The sequence below is a fragment of the Polypterus senegalus genome, chromosome 5 (genome assembly GCF_016835505.1).
Source record: "Polypterus senegalus isolate Bchr_013 chromosome 5, ASM1683550v1, whole genome shotgun sequence".
Taxonomy (NCBI): domain Eukaryota; kingdom Metazoa; phylum Chordata; class Cladistia; order Polypteriformes; family Polypteridae; genus Polypterus; species Polypterus senegalus.
The window spans coordinates 22049807-22065874 of record NC_053158.1 but is presented as its reverse complement, the minus strand read 5'-3'; the positions used below and the strand labels follow the sequence as shown (position 1 = coordinate 22065874).

The 16068-nt window shown below is 39.7% G+C and overlaps 1 protein-coding gene across 1 annotated transcript in view; it reads right to left on the bottom strand.

The window, feature by feature from the left end:
* Nucleotides 1-16068, bottom strand: part of sema5a (sema domain, seven thrombospondin repeats (type 1 and type 1-like), transmembrane domain (TM) and short cytoplasmic domain, (semaphorin) 5A) — a 788567-nt gene that overhangs the window by 240834 nt on the left and 531665 nt on the right. The window contains exon 10 of the mRNA XM_039754371.1: nucleotides 3350-3554. Within this exon, the coding sequence (XP_039610305.1) occupies nucleotides 3350-3554 (205 nt within the window). The remainder of the gene's footprint in view (nucleotides 1-3349; nucleotides 3555-16068) is intronic.

Sequence of the window (16068 nt, the reverse complement as noted above, 5' to 3'; positions counted from 1 at the left end):
CCAGAATCGGTTCCAAAGCATACCGAGAAGCAAGCCAAGGCAGAAGTGTAAAGCCATGTTGTCCCAGAAGTTCAATCAGGATAGTTGGAGTGAAGACACTATGGGGCATAAGGGGGATAGAAAGAAATCTGAGGTGACAAATCAGAGATCCAGCAGCTGATCCCGCAAAATGGAGCTGTAAGACTGAGTTTGTTTCTCATTGTAAAACTGCTTAAGAAAGGGTTTCTGAAGGGCCATGTGTCCCCCTGCAACAGTGGTCACCATTTTAACTTGCACTTTGTGCCTCCTTGTATGTTTAAAATAATGAAGGGATTATTTTGCATTCGTGGCTCCCTTGGCATTTTATTGGGTAGGGAAAGACACCAGAAGTACAGAATATTCATTTTTATGACCAGTTTCAAATCTGTCTGAAATAATATATATATAAAAAAATACTTTATATAAGCAACGCTGATATTAAGTTAAAAAGTGTACTAAAAAGTAAAAAATAAGCCTCTCGTACATCACTCATAAAATAAAAGGTGGGCGCTTTTGCTAAGATTTTAAGAAGTGGTTTTTGAATGTAGATTGATGAAAAGTGCCCACGCTTTTATTATATATATATATATATATATATATATATATATATATATATATATATATATACTCAGCAAAAAGAAACGTCCTCTGACTTTCAACTGTTTTACTTTCAGTAAGCGTAATGTGTAAATATTTGTATGAACACTAAAAGAGTCAACACCATAAGACATAAACTAAAATGTTTCACAATGTGTCCCTGAATGAAGGGAGGCTCAAATTCAAAAGTACCAGTCAGTATCTGGTGTGGCCACCAGCTGCTTGAAGTACTGCAGTGCATCTCCTCCTCATGGACTGGACCAGATTTGTCAGTTCTTGCTGTGAGATGTTACCCCACTCTTCCACTAAGGCACCTGCAAGTTCCTGGACATTTCTGGGGGAAATGGCCTAGCCCTCACCCTGCGATCCAACAGGTCCCAGGCGTGCTCAATTCCTTGACGATAAACACGAATCCATCCATCACCCCGGTGAGACAAAACCGTGACTCATCAGTGAAGAGCACTTTTTGCCACTCCTGTCTGGTCCAGCGAAGGTGGTTTGTGCCCATAGGCGGCGTTGTTGCTGGTGATGTCTGGTAAGGACCTGCCTTACAACAGGCCTACAAGCCATCAGTCCAGCCTCTCTCAGTCTATTGCGGACAGTCTGAGCACTGATGGAGGGATTGTGTGTTCCTGGTGTGACTCGGGCAGTTGTTGTGGCCATCCTGTACCTGTCACGCAGGTGTGATATTCGGATGTACCGATCCTGTGCAGGTGTTGTTACGTGGTCTTCCACTGAGAGGATGATCAGCTGTCCTTACTGTCTCCCTGTAGCGCTGTCTTAGGTGTCTCACAGTGCGGACATGGCAATTTATTGTCCTAGCCACATCAGCAGTCCTCATGCCTCCCTGCAGCATGCCTAATGCACGTTCACGCAGATGAGCAGGGACCCTGGGCATCTTTCTTTGGGTGTTTTTCACAGTCGGTAGACAAGTCTCTTTAGTGTCCTGCGTTTTTAGAACTGTGACCTTAAATGCCTACTTTCTGTAAGCTGTTAAGGTCTTAACGACCATTCCACAGGTGCATGTTAATTAATTGATTATAGTTAATTGAACATGCATGGAAAACATTGTTTAAACCCTTTACAATGAAGATCTGTAAAGTTATTTGGATTTTTAAAACATTATTGTTGAAATACACAGTCCTGAAAAAGGGACGTTTCTTTTTTTGCCGAGTATATGATATATATATGTATATATATTATTTTACATTTTTTTGGTTTGGGTTTGTTTTAGTATAATTTTGCAATCAATATTTTAACACTTCCTTTAATATTTCTATCCGTTACTAGCGCCATCTATTGGTGAAATCTTGAACTATTCTTCATATGAAAGTTTCTTTATTAATTAATATGGATTAAATGATTAATTAGTGAAACTGATTATTGATTCACGTATTGTCATCGGAAGTGAGTAAGTGTGCAACCTTTCAAGTCATTTGGACAATAGGAAGTGGGTTAAATATCGATTACAAGATTTGTACCAGACAACAAACAGGTGAAGTTAAAATAAGCGTGGTAATAAAAAAAATAATAATAATAATAAAACATGCAAATGTTTTGTAGCTTTGTTCTCTTTCTCTCTTATCCTCTTTTTCTTTTTTTTGTAAATATAGGCTGAAAATTCCATACTAGCTCCTTTCAATTACACTGACTTGGCAAGCTTCCTTACATTTATTATATGTGGTTTTGTTTAATATTGTAAAGCCTTCGAAAATATAACAGAAGCCTTTATTATTTAGTTAAATTAGATTAGCTATTTTTAATAGGAAGACTATTAGTTTACTACGTCTCACATTCCAGCCTCGGTAATCTCAAGCAGGTGTTAAAAGGGCAAAGCCAAAAAAAAAACCTCACAATATAGAAGTGAAAGTCAACAAGCCACGTTAACATGGGCTTCCACCTCAGGCTGCTACCGATTCAGATGTCAAATGGAAAACTGTATCTGCTTCTCATTACTCTTCAGCGTGTGCTTGACAGGTGACTGGCTGCAATTTCACGCCACTCTACCGAATCGGCAGGCCTTAGCCACAGGAAGCTCTGGGGTTTCGCCAATGTTTTCTTTACATATGGAGTGCACATGTCAGTCTGAAGAGTTAACATTAATACCAGCGAATGGAGGCTTTCATGTTTCAATGCAGTTACACCTTAATGCCCTAATATCCAGCACTTGCTGTGAAAAAAAAGAATAACCTGCTCATAAATCTGAAAGACTGGAATAACAATACATCTTTTTATTTCAGGCTGTTGGGTCCATATGCAAGTGCTGCTGCACTTCAGTGGTTTTTAAACGTGAGCCCAGGGAGGGGGAGTCCTCGTACAGTGTACCACAGCCATATTTTAAATTACCCTTTGCACAGTGAAATGTGCCAAACCTCTGAAGGTATTAGCTTGATGGAAGATGAGCTGTTAACTTTTTTCTTTTACATAAGAATACTCAATAAAAGCAGAAAAATGAGAAAAAGAAAATCATTTTCAGATTATTGTCCCTTTTTTTTCTGTATAATGGTGTTATTTCAAAGCGGCTCCTTGTCTATATATTATAAACAGGATCACTGAAAACAAAGCCTAATATGAGTTGCAGCAGATAAGCATGGCAGTACTACAGCTGAATTGTCCTCCCATTTAAAATCTGCCTTCATTTTGTTCGAGAAATCAATCAAAACGGTGGTGACTACTATAAGTACATTTCATATTAGAGAGAAAACACACACAATTTCTACATGTTCGTTCTTACCTGTTGCTAGATAAAAAATATGGTAGAGCATGTCCTTGCCCTGAACCACGTCCACCACAATGTGAGTGAAGCGGCTGTTATCCTCCATGAAGAAGGGGATAGGAATGACTGGCTGCACCACTTCGTGCATCAGGATAAACTTCTGCGCATCCTGGAGATTCCTCTCGGTCAGGTTCATGTACAGTCCGTAGTCTATGGTGCCGCACTGATAAAACAAATACAAAATAAGAAATATCACTGAGACATGTGTGCAACATATTATTCATTTCTATTCCACAAAGCAGATTTTAAAATAGTGCCTGATATTTTTTAGGGTAGAATACACTTTCTATGACCACTGTTTCCATTGGGAACATGAAGTCTACCCCGAGAAAAATGGGAATGTTTACAATACAACTTATTTATTGCATAGTGATCTCCACTTATTGCAGACACAAAGCGCTGCAAACAGTTATCACAAAAATAGCATACGTAATTATAATTAAATATAAGGGTAAGTCATTTTAATATCCGTACTTTTGAGATAATTTTGTTTGAGTTCCTGTGGTCACGATGGTAAAGTTCTGATCTTGATCAGTCAGTTTCTCTTTTTGTTTCCTAGAAGTAAACATGACTGCTCCCCACTAAGAGCAGCAAGCGGTGTCGTGCTTTTTGTGTGCTGACCCTTGAGTGTTCACAACTAACCACATTGTCACGTTTGCTGATTGGTGGACCCCATTAATAATAACGATGAAATGACATACGTGGAAGAGGTAGCGAGTCTTGCTGATTGGTGTACATTAGAGCATTAGAACAATCTAGAAAAGAAAAGGCCCTTCAGCCTAACAAAGCTTGCCGCTCCTGTCTGCTTAATTTTTTCCAAAACAGCATCAAGTCATGTTATGAAAGTCCGTAGAGTCCTACTGTCTACCACACTACTTAGTAAATTACTCCATGCATCTATGGTTCTCTGTGTAAAGACGAGAACAGGCCATTCAGCTCAACAAAGCTCACCAGTCCTATTCACTTAATTCTTCCAAAATAACATCAAGTTGAGTTTTAAAAGTCCCTAAAGTCCTACTTGTCCACCACACTACTTGGTCACTTATTTTATGTGTCTGTAGTTCTCTTTGTGAAGAAAAACTTCCTAATGTTTGTGTGAAATTTACCCTTAACAAGTTTCCAACTGTGTCCTTGTATTCTTTTGGCTTAAGCTGAAAAGGCTCAGCCTTTTTAATCTTTCCTCGTAACTCATCTCTTGTAGCCCTGAAGTCGGCCTAATCGCTCTTCTCTGGACCTTCTCCAGCGCAGCAATGTCTTTTTTTGTATGACCATTAAGAGCAGCAAACTCTCTCTTACTGTGGACAAAGCAAAAGAAATGGAAGTCCTAAACTGACCCACTCCTGTCTGTATTAACAGGTTTACGGTTGGGAAGGTCAAAATTACCACATTTTTGGGCATCCACATTGTGGATGATTTTACACAGTCCCTAAATATCACCTCTATAGCCAAGAAGGTACAGCGGTGATTGTATTTTCTTTGGAGACTAAAGAGAGCTAGTCTCCCCGCCATGCATTCTGGCTGCAACACAATTGTGTTGTCTGCCAGGAATTCTGGTCTTTCTGCCTCATCTATCATACACATGCCATTTAGTCTAGCTGGTGACTGTAAACTGGCCCTGTAATGGGTTGGCACCTTGCAACCCTAAATTAGAGTAACTGTTAGGTTGTGGTAATTTATTATTTAGAGATTAAGTTGTCAGTTGTAATATACAGCAACTCGCATCGCCCGATCACACAAGGAATGAATTGCAAATTGTTGCATAATTCTGCATTATTAGCTTTCTGCATTCCCCAACTGAAACTTATAATTAAAAGAAACAAAAACCTCTGAAACACATGACACAAGGAAAGACTGTGTTTGTATTAAATGATTTCAATCTGGAATTAATTATCCAGAGTGCATTAAGCGTGTCCCACTTTTTAAAAGTACATTACCTTGGTTATTAATCCTCAGTTAGTTAGTAGTACGATAAGGAATGTCTTCTTACTGAATTCATCAGGTTAATTTATCTTTGGTAAAACAACACTCTTTCTGCTTCTGGCATCTCATATCAGTCTGAACTTGTTTAACCATTGTAGCGGGGGCAATAACAGCTGTACGGTAAAAAGTGCAATTAAGCAATTATGTTAAAAAAAAATCAGCTAAAGAGTGTGTTTCAGAGGGAAGAGCCTTGATTGTACCTTTGGAAAATGAATGACAGGAAGCTTTTCCAGCTTAATGGAATGTTTTCATTCAGTGTGTTTCACACTTTATAAACTGTCAGAGAGAGCTTGAGAGCAGGGGATGAACATAAAAAACAAAACCAAAAATTTAATTAGGAAACAGAAAAGAGGGATATGTTTACCAGTGAGTTTACAGATGAAATACAAAGCTACTGTATACAGGCCATTGTACAAAAGGTCAGGATTAGACTCCAGCCATCCTGTATATCAGGAATTTCCACGAGTTTTGACCTTATCCCCTAATCTGTGATTACTGTTTGGATTCAAAAAGTGTTAAGAATCTGAGCGTGTAATTAAGTGTTTTTGTAAGTGATAAGAATCTTTATGAACTCAACAAGCCTCTCCCCTTAAAGGTGTTACACCGGGAGCTTCATTTCATTTATAAAGCTTACGTATGTACAAAAAGAGGCTCAAAATGAGCGTACGCAGTTTCCCACACAAACGCTGGGATTTACAAAAGAAAACTTGACATGAAAGCTTGAGTATATTTACAGCCACTCTGACCCCATGCATGTACAACATTCTGGGGAGAAACTGGGAAATGACGACACACTTGATCAAACGGGGAAATGGAATCAAACCAGCTAAATGATGACTCACTTAATTTATATTACTTATCATCTTCTTATATAATACTCTACCATGGCTGTCCATTTGTCTGTCCAGGATTTTAAACTGTTTGACCTATTGACCTGAAATTTGGTACACATATATGACATGGCGTCTACTATCCGCTTCGGGGTGATGATTGACCTCCAAGGTTATTCATCGTTTTATTTTTATTTTATTTTATTGTAGAATCAACTCTCTGCAGCATCCCTACCATCTTTGCCGTCACTTCCCCTACCTCTTCATATCTTAAATCATTTTTGATGCAGATTGCAATATTTCCGTCAAGCTTTGCTCGATTATGCCCGCTCTGCAGAAAGTCTTCAGAGGACAGGTGAGGCACTACATCTAGTCTTTGTTTGGTGTGGGTGTACATACCATCACACACATGCACATAGGAGGCAGCTAAATGGATCAAATGAAGGTAATTCCACGCCAGGCCAGGGGGTAGTGGGGTTGACTAACCCTTCCTCTTTTATCTCTGCAGACCAGATATGGGAAATTCTGCCAGGTTCGGCCCTGACGACATCACTGCTGGTTCCGGGTCCAAGAACATCACTTCCGGTTCTGGGCCTCAATGACATCACTTCCACCTTTCTATCTTAAATACAAAACAACTTTCCTGTAACCTCAGTTCTGTTTTAGACTCGACTCTGCACACATCTGTGTTATTTGCCCCAAATCTTTTTTGTGTGTTGAGGCTATTTATTTCATAATACATAAACAAATAACAACAATAACAAACAAACATGTTTTTGCCAACAAACAAATGTCAATTTTGCAGCACTGTCCTAATGTAATCAGAGTATTTTACTGCACTCATATTGACAGAGAATGAAGCAGATTTTGTTAACCATAAGCAGTTACATTCCATTAAAGCACAAATCATCTAAGATTTGGCAAACATCATGTCTCAAAGGCCTGATCAACCCATCTCCTGGTCTTTCTTTATTCACACTGCCTAGTCTGCCAATGCTGAAAGTACATTTGTAAATTACGTCAAAACTTAAGGCAATCATTAACTGCATTGTTTCTAAATGAACATACTGGCAAGTTTGCCGTTGAATGTGTACTCGGATGAGATGAACAATTTGAACAATTTACCTGGGGACGAGTAGACCTCAATGTGTGTTACCTTAGCCTTTCATATTATGCCTTATGTACAGTGGGATGCAAAAGTTTGGGCAACCTTGTTAATTGTCATTATTTTCCTGTATAAATCGTTGGTTGTTACGATAAAAAGTGTCAGTTAAATATATCATATAGGAGACACACACAGTGATATTTGAGAAGTGAAATGAAGCTTATTGGATTTACAGAAAGTGTGCAATAATTGTTCAAACAAAATCAGGCAGGTGCATAAATTTGGGCACCACAAAATAGAAATGAAATCAATATTTAGTAGATCCGCCTTTTGCAGAAATTACAGCCTCTAAACGCTTCTTGTAGGTTCCAATGAGAGTCTGGATTGTGGTTGAAGGTATTTTGGACCATTCCTCTTTACAAAACATCTCTAGTTCATTCAGGTTTGATGGCTTCCGAGCATGGACAGCTCTCTTTAACTCACACCACAGATTTTCAATTATATTCAGGTCTGGGGACTGAGATGGCCATTCCAGAACGTTGTACTTGTTCCTCTGCATGAATGCCTTAGTGGATTTTGAGCAGTGTTTCGGGTTGTTGTCTTGTTGAAAGATCCAGCCCGGCACAGCTTCAGCTTTGTCACTGATTCCTGGACATTGGTCTCCAGAATCTGCTGATACTGAGTGGAATCCATGCGTCCCTCAACTTTGACAAGATTCCCAGTCCCTGCACTGGCCACACAGCCCACAGCATGATGGAACCACCACCATATTTTACTGTAGGTAGCAGGTGTTTTCTTGGAATGCTGTGTTCTTTTTCCTCCATGCATAACGCCCTTGTTATGCCCAAATAACTCAATTTTAGTTTCATCAGTCCACAGCACCTTATTCCAAAATGAAGCTGGCTTGTCCAAATGTGCTTGAGCATACCTCAAGCGGCTCTGTTTGTGCTGTGGGTGGAGAAAAGGCTTCCTCTGCATCACTCTCGCATACAGCATCTCCTTGTGTAAAGTCTGAATGGTTGAACGATGCACAGTGACTCCATCTGCTGCAAGATGATGTTGTAGGTCTTTGGTGCTGGTCTGTGGGTTGACTCTGACTGTTCTCACCATTTGTCGCTTCTGTCTATCCGAAATCTTTCTTGGTCTGCCACTTGGAGCCTTAACTTGAACTGAGCCTGTGGTCTTCCATTTCCTCAATATGTTCCTAACTGTGGAAACAGACAGCTTAAATCTTTGGGACAGCTTTCTGTATCCTTCCCCTAAACCATGATGGTGAACAATCTTTGTCTTCAGGTCATTTGAGAGTTGTTTTGTGACCCCCATGTTGCTACTCTTCAGAGAAAATTAAAGGAGGAGGGAAACTTACAATTGACCCCTTAAATACTCTTTCTCATTATAGGATTCACCTGTGTATGTAGGTCAGGGGTCACTGAGCTTACCAAGCCAATTTGAGTTCCAATAATTAGTTCTAAAATTTTTGGACTCAATAAAATGACAACGGTGCCCAAATTTATGCACCTGCCTGATTTTGTTTGAACAATTATTGCACACTTTCTGTAAATCTAATAAACTTCATTTCACTTCTCAAATATCACTGTTTGTGTCTCCTATATGATATATTTAAACTGACATTTTTTATCGTAACAACCAATGATTTATACAGGAAAATAATCACTATTAACAAGGTTGTCCAAACTTTTGCATCCCACTGTATAAGTACCATGTTGGATTATGAAAGACACATTGAGATTAGTGCTGGGTGAAACTGTACAAGCCTGGAAGTTGATGGGGTCAGTAGGAGTTTGAGTTAGTTTTGGATTTGTAGTAAAACTTTACTTCTTTTGACCATTGATATCAACACCAGCTTTCGTACCCCAGTACCGGTACCAAAATTCCTCCAATGCAAATAATGAATAACTTTAAATCAATCCAAACTCTTACTCCAGCCAGTTGTTTGTCTTCCTGGTGAGCCACGCTGTCACACCGCACTTTGCACTGTTTCCCTTTTGATAGCCATGAAGTTCTGATGGTGTCAAAATTATGGGTTGGGGGGAGTCCCCCAAGAAGTCCCAATCACAATAAAGATATGAAGGAGGGAGTTCCTCATGACGTCCTGATCAACACAAAGCGTTTAGTCTCTGAGACAGATGTTCTTCCACAACTGCAGTAGCCAATGTTTGGGGATTAAGAGGAAAGCGGAATTTTACTTCCGGTACCAAAAAAAATCCCGAAATGCTGTTACAGTTTAAAAATTTGAGTTTTTCAGTATTGGTATATCACATAACTCTTGTTTTGGGCTGGAATAATATATTGTTTTAGAATATGATTTCTAGACATAGCCTATACTGGATAGCTGTGTCCAATTGGGCAGAACAGGCAGCTTTGTTTTTCTGGGGCCTATATTGTGTACTCCATTAACCTCCCTAGCTTGTGTGAGTGAGTCACACAAGAGATAAAAATAAAAAACCACATTTTATGTAGTTATTCAGACCATTTTTATTATGGTCTGGGAGTGCCTTACTGAGCTGCCTTGCAACACTATAGAGCATATAATTAACATAATGGCTGGGACAAAAATATTTCTTATTGCAGAGATATGCTTTAGATCTTAGCAAATTCAGAATCTGCTGTAATGAAAAAATAAAATTCAAAAAATAATACTTCAGAAAAAGTACAGACACAAGTGGGTGGGGAGTGGGGTATCCTCCACTGAAATTCATTTAATCAGCTTCAGCCTTTTTATTCAGAAGTGCCGGTGCAAACAAGGTCAGAGTTAATCTTCCCTCGATGGCTTACACTGACATTGTATTACACCGAGCGCATGCTTCCTGTCATCTACATAGACCTTCAGATTTTGATCCTAAGTGCAAGTAACAGAACATTTAAACACACACCCAGATTTATAAAATGGCCTGAGTCATTGCGAAACTGAAGCATAGCTGTAGCTGCAATTGAAATTGAGGTATTACGCGCTAAACAAATCTAAAAATATAACTGCGAATGATCACACATCGTCCAATTAGAAGATTTATAAGTATTGACATTACTGCTAACCTCTTTCTCATGTGCACTACTCTTTTTCCCTTTTAATAAAAGAATAAATAAATAAATCTGAAGTCTGACAAAACCACTTGTAATAAACTGTAGAAAAAGCAATGACAAATTTTGAATTGAAAAACATTTTTTGACATGTACTTGAAATTAATTTCAAGAATGCGATTTATATTGGCAGGGAATGAATGCGGCATTTTTACACCACGGTAATATTTGTTGAGCGTGCCTGCTGAATTACTAGACACCTTCTGGCTGGTTAATATCTACAGTATATGCAAGGAATTTAGCTCACTGTAATCTGTGAAGTCAATAAACTCCTACAACTCAGTTGTCAAATTAAGATACTAGAAATAAGAAAAACAGTACTTTTTTAATTTAGAAAACATTTTTTCATTATTAAAAAAAATCGATGCATTCAATTCTTTTTTTTTTGACAAATCCGTATCTTTAAATATATAATATAATATAATATAATATAATATAATATAATATAATATAATATAATATTGTCATGAATGCAAGCCAGAGGATCACCTTCCTGGCTTAGCCAAAGTATGTGGTACCACCCCAGGACAAGAGGGGGCACTGTTGTTAACAGTCTTTCTCCTTTTTCATATACACATCCTCACGAAACCTCCCCATAGGGGCAAACAAGCCAAGTAAACACTGCCCCTTCCTGTCTGCTCCTGGAAACGGGAGTCTAATTTTGATCTGACCATGTGTGACAATGATAGCACTATACCAGCGCTTAACCTGACACTGACAGACATGGGAGACACAGTTATAAAAACAAAGATGCTTTTTATTTTTCTTCTCTCGTGTGGAACATCTTCCCCATCCCCACAAGCCCACAAAATTGTCCAAAGCACAAATCACCTCTAAACAATACTTTACTTTCTCCTTCTTTCTCCTCCACTCCTCTCCGGCAAGCTTAGTCTCTTTCCTCTCGACTCTGGCTCCTTTTATAGCCCACCCAGAAGAGTTCCAGGTGTTTGATGACCTATTTCTGGCTGCACCGTGTATGGTGGAAGAACAGCCCACACAGGCTCAGGAACAACTGCAGCACCCCCTGGTGGCACCCCTGGATCCCAACAGGGTTGAAGAGAACACCATGGGGGCTGCCATCTAGCATCCCAGGGGTGGTACTGTTCTGTCCATGCTTGCTCCACCTGGTCCCCTCAGTGAAGAGGCATCCCAGCTGGACAAGGACCCTGGCCATCTGTGACACATGATAGCAAACAATAGCGAGACAGAGAGAGAGAGACTAAAGAGAGAAAGTGTGACCCAGAGAGAAAGCAAGGGAATTGTTCCAAATGAAGAACATCCACAAGCGTGTGTTTTTGTTACCTATTCCTAATTTTTTGTTGGAATTAAACTGGGTTTTTCCCAGTTGGCATCCCAAGCATTTGGCTTTTGCTCTGGTTCATCATTTGCCTTGCCACAATATACAGGTTTGCCCATATTTATGATTGAAAAGAAGTTATTGTCAGGAAACTACCACTGTCATTATCAAGTAACATAATAGAACATGAACCTTAAGAACCTTCGATGTTTTTTCATCCCCTGTTCTCCATGGTGTGGTCCACCAATGCGCCATCCAGATCAATACATGCCTGAAGATGAAGAGCAATGTTGTCACAGGCGGCTTGGTTTCCTCTGAAATTCTTCTGTGATAGCTGCATGTAGCTCAACCACATTGTGAATGCGATGTTGATACACCTTTTCTTTTTGGTAACCCCACAGGAAAAAGTCTGGTGGGGTCAAATCTGGAGCCATCCATACCACAGGCCCACGTTGGCCAATTCAGCAGTGCAGGAATGTTTTGTTCAACAACTGTTGCACTGGTATGGCGTAATGTGGCGGTGCCCCATGTTGCTGCCACCACAGATCATCAATGACTCTTCTTCATTACTCACATTCTCAGCCACATAGTGATGAAATTTTTGATACTTTTCACGCTGTATTATAAATGCTACAGCCTTTGAAATGTCATATACATAATATGGGCCACCCTGTATATATATTGTGATGAATGATGCACACGAGTGGGAGTTCCAGTTGGGAGGAGTTTTAGATTCCTTATCTGGATTGGAGGTCAGCCCTTCAGAAGCAAGAAAAGTAATAAGGAAAAAATTATCCTACCTTGGGCAGAAGACAGATACAAGATGGCAATATGGAAGTGGGTGCTCTAGCATGCAGGCAGGTTTGACTGAGGACTAATACCCAGCTGGGAGGCCACTGTGATGCAAGAACAGGGGGAAACAACCTGTCAGGAATACCTGCTACCTGTGTGGACACTTGCAAGGCATGTTGGAAACTGTAGTCCCATGGGGCAGCCTTGTCGGGATGACAGGGGGTGCTGCAGAGATTCATGATCTGTCAATCTATCTATCCATCCATCCATCCATCTATCTATCTTTAACTGCATAGAGCAGACCAACATTGTTTATGAAAAATGTTGTTTTTAAAGAAAGGGTGAGAGATAACCAAACAACAAATGACAAGCAGGTGACATTAAATACTCTGAGAAACAAACAGCAAACTGCATCAAAATGACAGCATCAAATTATCAGTTTCAGAATGGTAACGTTCTTCACATTGTGTGGCTAACAGGTTTAAAAATGTTGCAAATGAATCCTGTTTGTGGCTAAACACCGTATTTTACTTAAATTTGCACTGCAGCCACATACAGCAATATATTATGAAAAAAATTGTACTTCTTTTAGTGAATTCATACTTTTGTGTTTCATCCATCCATTATCCAACCCACTATATCCCAACTACAGGGTCACGGGGGTCTGCTAGAGGCAACCCCAGCCAACACAGGGCGCGAGGCAGGAAACAAACCCCGGGCAGGGCGCCACCCCACCGCAGCACAATTTTGTGTTTCAGTTGGTGTAATATCCAAACATGTTGCTGCATGGTACGTGATTGTCATCAAAATGCTTGCTTTGTTTCTTTGTTGTTACACTATATGGCCATCACATCTTAATGAACTTGTTGGACATCCCATTGCAGAACAATGGGGATTAATATGCAGTTGGCCTGGACTTTAGTGCTATAATAGCCTCCACTCTTCTGGAAAAGCTTTCCACAAGATGTGTGTCTGTGGGAACTTGAACGCATTCAGTCAGAGGGTAAGGTCAGATACTGACGCTGGACAAGAAGATATGACTATCAATCGGTGTCCCACTTCATCCCAGACTTCCCATCCTCTCAATCCTGAGAGTCAAACCATGGATGATTATACGCACATGGCTTTATTAAACATTCCAGCAGCAGTGATTACCAAATTCAGTGTGGCTGTAGCTTGTTGTTCCAACTAGCTTCTCAATCCCCGAGTCTAATTAACCTCCTTGTTTAATGAGACGATGCCTCATATATAAAACGTGCTTATGCCACTCTTGTTCTGAACTTTGATTTCATGACTTTCATGTCAGAAAAGGCAGACTCTGAGAGGTTTGTAGATCCAAACAAAGCAGACATTTTGAGAGCTGCTTGGTGAAGATTCTTATAGTTACCTGGCTCTACTAAGCTCCAGAAATGCTGTTGAGACTTTAACTGCACATTATTTTGAAGGTTTACTAATATATAATATATAAAATCTAATGTCTGTCTGTCTGTCCACTTTTCACTTCCCTCATTTCGCTATGTATCATAGTTTGCTTGCGGTACCGATTTATTTACGCGAATGAATGTGAATCCACGCAACGGGCCGAAGGGAGGGGCCTTCCTCACTCACTCGCCAGCATCAGGGCGTGTTCCACTCAGCTAGCGAATGAGAGAACAATTGAACTGAACTTTGCTTGATATTTATAATAAATTGTTAACTAGGTCTTGATGAGTTTGAGTCCTGATATTCTCTTAAGTGTATGCCACATTGAAAAGATAGGTTGCAATTCAGATTGTGGATCGCAATTTTGTGTTAAAAGGATCATGATATGATTTTTTTGGAAAGATCACCCACCCCTAATTTCACTAATCAAGTTTTCAAATTTATGTAGGATTCATTAACCCTTTGGCGAGCTACTTGGAAAATGGTTGCGAGCTACCGATAGCACATGAGCGACATGTTGGAGACCCCTGCTGTAGGGTATTTGACGACTGTGGAAATTTTCTTCATATGTTAGGGGATTGTACAGGGTCTACTGTACTACATTTTTTCTATGATAGATTATTGTTGTTTTTGCTTATTAAACGCAACATAAAAAATTTTAGCTCAAAAAAAAAAAAGCAAACCCTGCTTTGTATTTTCTGGATCGACTCCAAAGCATAGAAACTGAGAAATAACAGTTTGATTATCAAGAGAGGAGAGAGGTTAGGGAGCATGGGCTGATGGCGTGTTGCAGCACCCACCACATGACGAAGCACCTCAGCCCCACAACTGGAACAAAGGTTTTTTATGGTGGCTGGAGTGCCAATCCTGCCACCAATTCCCCAAGTTTTCCCTGTAAGTTCAAGAACAGCCTGCTTGCAGGGCTGGATGGAGATTAACATCATACCCAGGATAAAGCAATTGCAGATTGAGGGTCTTCCTCAGGAGATCAATGGAGTACAGTCACTTCTGGCATTTACAGGAATTGACCTGGCAACCTTCTGATTGCCAGTGCAGATACCAAGCATTAGAGCCACCACTCCCCCCTTTAATTACGGTAGGAGTGTAATTAAAAGCAGAAGATAGTTGGTAATAACCATCGGCCCTACAGAATTGAATGTGACAGACATTGCCTTATTGGGTCGGTTACCCATTAGCTGCTGTATTTTCACTCTGCTATAGGATGGTCTTTTTTTTTAGCCTGTATAGTTTTCACTTTTTTGCAGAGATCTTGTGTGGAACATAACTCTGCCACTATGTCGTTAAAAAGGTGCCCCAGCCTGTGCTAATCACAGTATTTTTACAGTATGTAGAGCCAGTCCTTAGCTTGTGTAAGATTTCAATCCCCAAGCTGTTTGTCAGTTATGAATATATATGAACATTATGCGATGCCTTGCATTTCTACATAATAGAAGTTGAGATTGAGAATGAGAAGTTGGCAAGCTGCTACCTGTTACAGATATTTACATCTGTCAGAAGGGGGAATTTGTGATTTGTTGACTATATATCTATAAAGTCATCTGCTGCATAGCAGGAGTGCAAAGGACACAGAGACGGGCCTAAAACATAAAGGAAGAAATGTTACGACTGAGCGCACAAAATTAGAAAAATAGTGTGAGGCCTCAAAAAAGATGTGTAAATCAAGCCAGGACCTTCTATAGTCTGCATAGAAACAGGCCTCACCTCAAACAGCATGACCCCAAACTCTAATGGTCTGCTTTTGCATGCATAGGCCTAAAAGGGGTTTTGGCTTCAAAATGTTTTAAATATCCAAAAATATCTAAACGTTAAAAAAAAACCCTTTGGAATAAGAAGCAGTCCATAAAAACTCTTTGTAAATGAAAAAATGTTGAGAGTAAACAGAAATGACATAGGTAGGCAAAAAAAGGAAGAACGACACTGAACAAATCCCAATTGTAATCGAAATAATCAAAGGTCAAAACAGAAACAATATATTCAAAAATACATAAAATCAATACTCATGACAAAAACTCTTTCAGTGTCAGATAATCAGTAAACCACTAAGGGCACTCCCTTAGCATAGACATAACTGTGGCTCAGACACTCTGGGGACCACCCGCAAAACACATGGAATGTAACAAAGGCAGCATAT